Raw genomic sequence first — 6,479 nt, forward strand, 5'->3', positions numbered from 1 at the left:
TGTCAATTAGGGTTCGGTTCCGTCATTTTGGACCCGTGAAGAGCCATGGAAGTGTTGGAAGAGCCAGTGTGTGTGTGTGTGTGTGTGTGTGTGTGTGTGTGTGTGTGTGTGTGTGTGTGTGTGTGTGTGTGTGTGTGTGTGTGTGTGTGTGTGTGTGTGTGTGTGTGTGTGTGTGTTGATCTGTTCTCTCTCCCTGTGGATCAGAGCAGTTCGTCAGGGTTGAACTCAAGTATGGGCAGTCTCCAGTAATTGAACCAGCTGTACTCCGGCAGGACAAAGGCCTCATTCTGCTCTTTACCAAGCAGCGGGAAAACATGCTCCAAAAGCTCACTCAGCCTACTGTAGGAGGACTTGTTTCCCTTGGTCTGCTCCTGAATCAGCTCTCCCCTGGGGTTGACTGTGAAGATCCTGCCCTCATGGACTCCCACCGCCTTATAGGCAAACACGTCATTAGTTCTATTCCCGAAGGCAGCATAGAACGGCTGCTTGTTTTGCTGGAACAGGTTCTTGATGTCCGTAAGACATTCGATCTTAAAGATCTCAGGTTTCTTCTCAATGACGTCCCTGTGGAAAGCAGAGAACAGACTGCTGGGGGACAGCATGAGCGGGCCTTTGGGGAGGGTAACGCCTTCGTCGTTAACCCACTTCAGGTAGCCACGTGTCAGGTCCGCCATGCCGATGGCCCGCGCAGAGCAGTACAAGAACTTGTAGCCGTTCTCAGCTACTGAGTGGTAGAGCTTGGCGATCCCCTGTTGGGTCCAGTCTTTCCCTAGCTGTGGCAGGATGTGTCCAAACACATCCGACTTGGTGATGGTGCCGTCGATGTCGCTAATGACAACCTTGTCGTCCCAGTTCCACAGGTAGATGGTGCCCTCGAGGCGGGCCGTGCCCTGGTACTGCGTGGTGATGCTGAAAGTCACTTTGTTCTGCCCTTCGTTCAGCTTCAGACTGGTTATCTGATCGGAAGAGAGGCATAGCGACTTGTAGCTTTGCCTCTCCTCCGATCTTGGTTGGGTCGGAGGCTCCTGTGGCTGCAGCCTCTCTTGACCGGAAACAGCGCTCACTTCCTGGTCTGCCTCGTCACTGGACAGGTATGATGCTTCATTACCTGGTAAGACCAGATTCTCCTCAGACACAGTAGGTCTTCCCTCCCCCAGCTGAGACGCCTCCTTAGTTTCCAGCTTGGTTTCCGACTGCTCGATTGTTCTATCCTCCCTCTTTTTTTGCCAGAACCATGAGCGACCTCCTAATCTTGAATTCTTGAATTCAAGATTAGGAATTCTTGAATTCTTCGGCAGTTTCTCCTTCACCCCGGCTTCTTCTGTAGCCTTTGGTAAATTCCTCTGAAGGGCTTGTAGACTTGGCCTCAACGGAGCAGCTAGCGTCCAGTTATAGTATTTATTTCCTATCCTTACTACCAGATTGGGATTAGACATGATTGCTGGATTTTCAGCAAATGTATTATAGGTAATGATATGTGCCATGAACATTTCATTGGGTATTTCCGTGTTCTTGCTAAGGCCCCCGCAGAGAGAGAATGCAACATCGGTGAGGTCACTGGTCGAGTCAGACAGACACTCTGTGATGCTGTCGACTGCAACACTATCCACTGGCTGGTGTAACTGTGTCCCAGAGTGCATCTCGAGGCTGTCTGTCAGGGTTGAGGTCGTTGGCAGAACATCCAGGGGTTCTGAGTGGATAACAGGACTGAGGGATGTTGCGGAGCTGTCAGGCATCAGTGCTACACTGATAGGCATTACAGTAGTGATGCTGACATCTTCACTTATGGGACCCCCTGCCATGGCCATGTTCTCCATGGCCTCAGAACTCAGGATGACGTGGAAGTTCTCTGGAGGGGTGATTATTACAGCTTTTGGTAGCTCCTGTCTCTCCTTCTTGGCAACCCTGGTTGACTCCGGGAACTCTCCCCAGATCCATTGCATGAGGGATTCATCTCTGATCATGCTCTCCAAGGGCCTCACCAGTAACTCTGAGTCACTCTTGGAAGAGGAATTCTGAGTCAAGAAGCCATGCCTCTCGGCTGCATACCACCCGCTATCAGAAAAGGCATAATTGTCTAGGTTGTGTCTGGCTACAGACACAGTTTTGGAATTCATGTCCCACAATAACCTTGAGGCGTGTGCTGAATCCTCTTCATCGGAGCTCAACTCCTTGATCAGCTCCTTGATCTGCCGGGAAGGAACTGGAGCAGGGGTTGTAGCAGCAATGGCAACAGGTACATTAGCTGCGTTGGGTGGAGCCAGCTCCTCTTGTCTTGGGTCTCCTTTGTGCTTCTTACGGCGTCTCTTCTTCTTGCCGGTACCAGTGTTCTGGGCGGTGGGCTCGGGCGGGTCCTCCTCTGTGTCGGCCAGGTAATCGTCCTCCATGTCCCCCACCCCCGACTTCCAGATCTGGTGATCCTCTGTGGTGATGGGGGAGGTGACCAGGTGGGCTGGGACAATACCAGGTGCTTCCTGGACGAAAAAGGCCTCTCCTTTGTTCCCAAGCTTCATGTAGAGATCCACAGGCTCTTCGTTCACCTCGATGTCGACTACCTTCTCTTTGGAGCGTATCACGCCCAGCTTGCCAAAACGCACGTGGAAGGGTGAACACAGGTATGTCCCATCTCTCTGGCGGACCACCACCACGTCGATGCAGCCCGACAGTGTTGCCTGGTTGATGCCATCATACAGCTCCTTGACGGTCAGAAGCACATGGCCTGCCAGCCGGCCCACATAGTTCATGGTGTCCGCCTCTGAGATACTTCACGAGGTGCTGAGACAAAGCAGGAAGATGTTCATATCTGCTTTGTGAACCTCTGCCACGGTCTCCTTTTGCCTTGTGTCTCTGTTGTTCGAATGGCAATGCTTGTGAGGTCTGGTGGCGCAATATAAAGATCATTTGTGATGTTCCGTGACATCATCAGCCATACCCTGTTAAGGAGGTATATGTTCCATGGTGGCCTCATCCCCGCCAGGCCAGCGATAAGGCTGGTGATAAAGGGTACAGCTGGTGACGTCACGCATCCAGTTTACGTCACACATCATCGCATCCGTCATGCATCCGCCACGCATCACGCATCCGTCACGCATCCTCGCATCCAGTTTAAAACCCTAGTGCTAGCCTATAGGGCAGTGAAAGGAACAGCTCCTTCTTACCTCCGGGCTATGGTCGATGCTTACACCCCTGTCCTCTTTGCCTGGCCTACTTGTTGTTAACTAGTTGTACGAACTCTTGTTTTATTGTTGTATTGTTTTATTGGATCTTGTTTAGTCGATACACTTATTTGTTTTAGCTCTTGCTCATTTGATTTAGCTATTTTGTCTCATCTGTTTAAGAAAGTAGGTAGCTGATATCTTGCACTTTTACCTTAGCGCTAGGTATACTCTTGGTTGCTTGTTTTTTGGTGATTCTGGTGATTAGTAGTTTCGTTCCCTACCTATGTTGAATGCACTTATTGTAAGTCGCTTTGGATAAAAGCGTCTGCTAAATGACTGTAATGTAATGAAATGTAATGTAATGTAATGTCACGGTACATCACAACATCAATTACTTACACCACCACCAGACCTCACAGCATGCCATTTAAACAGCAGATACTGATGTCACCGATTGAATTAATCAAATTCATGAAATGATTGAGATGTACAGTATGCCATTAGATGATGATTACTGATTTCCTGAACCGATGACGCCATAGCTCCACCTCTCGCTTAACCCGCATGCGCCAACCCACCCCCCCCCCCCCCCCCCCCCCATGGCGGCCCCCGTCAGCGTTGCGTTCGTGCTGCAGAAGCTACTTAACGCGATAGGGCTTTTACAGCAAAATGTACAGCTCCTACACTACCACCGTCAGACTTGGTACCAAAGTCAAGTGGACATGGAGAGCAACATAATACAACCTGCTGTTTGTGTTTACATCGCACTCTTCTTCTCTCTTTTGGGTGCTTTGTGGCAGCTTTACAGTGCCACCCACAGGCCAGGCATATCTACTACAGCGTTTTCAGTGGATTTGTGGTGTTTTCAGTGGTTTCGTGTGGACACACATTTCTTGAGACGATTCCGTGTGTACAGTAAACTTTTTGAAAACGACTCTGTGCCACACGGAGACGTTGACTCTGTGCCAACGTCTCCGTGTGGACGTGGCCTTAAAGTGTTTCAGTTGGCCAGCCAAATGGGTTAGTGGTATTAAAGTGATATTGCACTAATTGTATATCTGTTCATGACGTAATAGCTTATCCCCCAAAATCATGAAGGCTGATTTGACCTTTGAGACAAATAAATAAGTCAGTGTGTCCAAAAACGCAGTTGCTGAACTTTGGCTTTGTAGGGCAATGGCAATGAATCTTGTGGAGAGAAGCAGAAAGCTAAATCTCAAGTCTGCACCTGGGTGCACACAGCCCCAGGTGGACTAGTGGTTGTATATAATGTGTGGTTGTTACAGAATACCAAGACACACCTGGATTTGGCTGTGCCTTAGCACACCTTTGGGGCACCACTGGATAGTGGTACAGTCATTTGACAGTTTGTCTGATCTCTTCCCTCTGCTCTATTCTCCCGAACACCGGGTCCAGGGACCACCAATGGTCCAAATGGATCCTTATGGGTCTGTTACTCTGAGCGTGTACAAATGGAACCAAGTGGACCCGTAAGGGTCCATTTGGTTCCATTTGTAAACGCTCAGAGTTAAATCAACACAGTCTTACAGTAGATTGCGGTTAATTTTTTTGCATCAAATTGAGGCCTGTGGCCTGATGTATTTCAAACTGAGGGTCCTTGAAATTCAAAAGGTTGAGAGTCACTGTCCTAAACTCAATTACCGTGCCGCCCGCCTCCAGTCACATGAGCTACATTTGGATTCATGTGTTTGTAATTACGTCCTTCCTGGCCTCCCCCCTCTCTGTTCCTCTGTCTGCCTCTTTGACGACTGATAGTCAGTCGATTGTCTGCATCTCGCCAGCCTCTACTAAATAGCCGTACTTGCAAGAGGGAGAATTTTATCAAACGGACAAACTATCACTTAGCCAGGTAATTTTGCAACAAATAAATTTACTTGAACTTATTCTGTTTGGTCATGGAAAAGTGGGAATCTAGATCAAATTAAAGCCTAGAAAATGGTCTCTCAGAAAAAAACGTTTGTGTTGTTGGCATGGCGACTGTTTTTCTCCTCCAGGTAGCTGACATGGGAACACTGTTCCGGAGCGAGGAGGTGTGTCTGGTCCAGCTGTTCCTCCAATCAGGATCGGCCTACAACTGCGTGAGCGAGCTGGGAGAACTGGGATTGGTGGAGTTCAGAGATGTGAGTTGCTTCCTCCATCTTCACTCTAATTAGGACACAATCCAGTTCAGGTGGCTCTATGGTTGCCTTTTTGTGGCTCGTTAACACTCCAGTGTTTCTCTGTCAGTGGTTCGTGACCCATCGGCGTCAGGTACTAAGGGTGTTAAATAGGTCAGAATTGTATTATCTAGTATCTAATCTAATGTTAATTTACCTCTGAGAGTGTTCAAATGTAACCATTATATTTGTACACTCTCAGAGTTAAATGAACACTTTTTTACTGTAACCACCACGCTCCTCTCCCATGAAGACCTGTAAAAAGGTCCAAGTAAAAGGCTGCAACAAAACAGTTACTGTAAGTGTTGACAGTGAAACACTGTGGACATTTTTGGGGGGAATGTGTGTGTGTGTGTGTGTGTGTGTGTGTGTGTGTGTGTGTGTGTGTGTGTGTGTGTGTGTGTGTGTGTGTGTGTGTGTGTGTGTGTGTGTGTGTGTGTGTGTGTGTGTGTGTGTGTGTGAGTGAGAGAGAGAGAGAGAGAGAGAGAGAGAGAGAGAGAGAGAGAGAGAGATACAGAAGAGGGATTACTGTACACTGTACAGTACTTTATAGATCTGTTTGTATGTATCTCATTTATATTGTTTTGTGAAGCACATTTCTTTCTGTTCATTCTCTTCATATCGCCCTCTCTCTATTCACCTCTCTCTCTCTCTTGTTCTCTGGTTACTTTTTACCCTCTTCTCTCAGTTGAACGCCCATGTCAGTTTGTTCCAGAGGAAGTTTGTGAGCGAAGTGAGGCGATGTGAGGAGTTGGAGAAGACCTTCTGTGAGTGAGGCGTGTTAGCACCTATCAAATTAGCAACCAATAGACATTATAACCACTGACTTACAGTATAGCTGTCCAGGATTTTCTAACTATGCCACGGTCCACCTCTGAGACACAACGTGTAGACTGAAAATGTATTAAATAGTACCGTCATTAAGTGCAGTGGTTCTCAAACAGCAGATCCCCATTGAAATGATTTTGTGCCAGGGACCCCCATTTTTGGGCGGTGAAACCGCCCCTATATGTGAGGTTTGGAAATTGCACCCCCCCAACCCTGCGCTGTGATTGGCCACCAGTGTACCCCCCTAACCCTGCACCGTGATTGGCCAATCACAGTCTATTCAGGACTGTGATTGGCTAGTGAAACATGACACATG

At 48.2% G+C, this 6,479-nt stretch overlaps 2 protein-coding genes across 2 annotated transcripts in view; one reads left to right on the forward strand and one right to left on the reverse strand.

The window, feature by feature from the left end:
* Positions 1–200: 200 nt before the first annotated feature.
* On the reverse strand, positions 201–2,747 carry LOC308094403 (phosphatidate phosphatase LPIN2-like; the record flags this gene model as incomplete). Its single annotated transcript, XM_080441043.1, has 1 exon — positions 201–2,747. The coding sequence occupies exon 1, from the start codon at positions 2,742–2,744 to the stop codon at positions 201–203; it is 2,544 nt and encodes an 847-aa protein (XP_080297169.1). The 5' UTR covers positions 2,745–2,747.
* A 2,435-nt stretch (positions 2,748–5,182) lies between these two features.
* Positions 5,183–6,479, forward strand: part of tcirg1a (T cell immune regulator 1, ATPase H+ transporting V0 subunit a3a) — a gene marked incomplete at both ends in the record, with an annotated part of 16,469 nt that continues 15,172 nt past the window's right edge. The window contains 2 exons of the mRNA XM_080441053.1: positions 5,183–5,299; positions 6,024–6,102. Of these exons, the coding sequence (XP_080297179.1) occupies positions 5,183–5,299; positions 6,024–6,102 (196 nt within the window). The remainder of the gene's footprint in view (positions 5,300–6,023; positions 6,103–6,479) is intronic.

Source organism: Gymnoscopelus braueri (assembly GCF_963280865.1).
Source record: "Gymnoscopelus braueri genome assembly, chromosome: 2".
Taxonomy (NCBI): Eukaryota; Metazoa; Chordata; class Actinopteri; order Myctophiformes; family Myctophidae; genus Gymnoscopelus; species Gymnoscopelus braueri.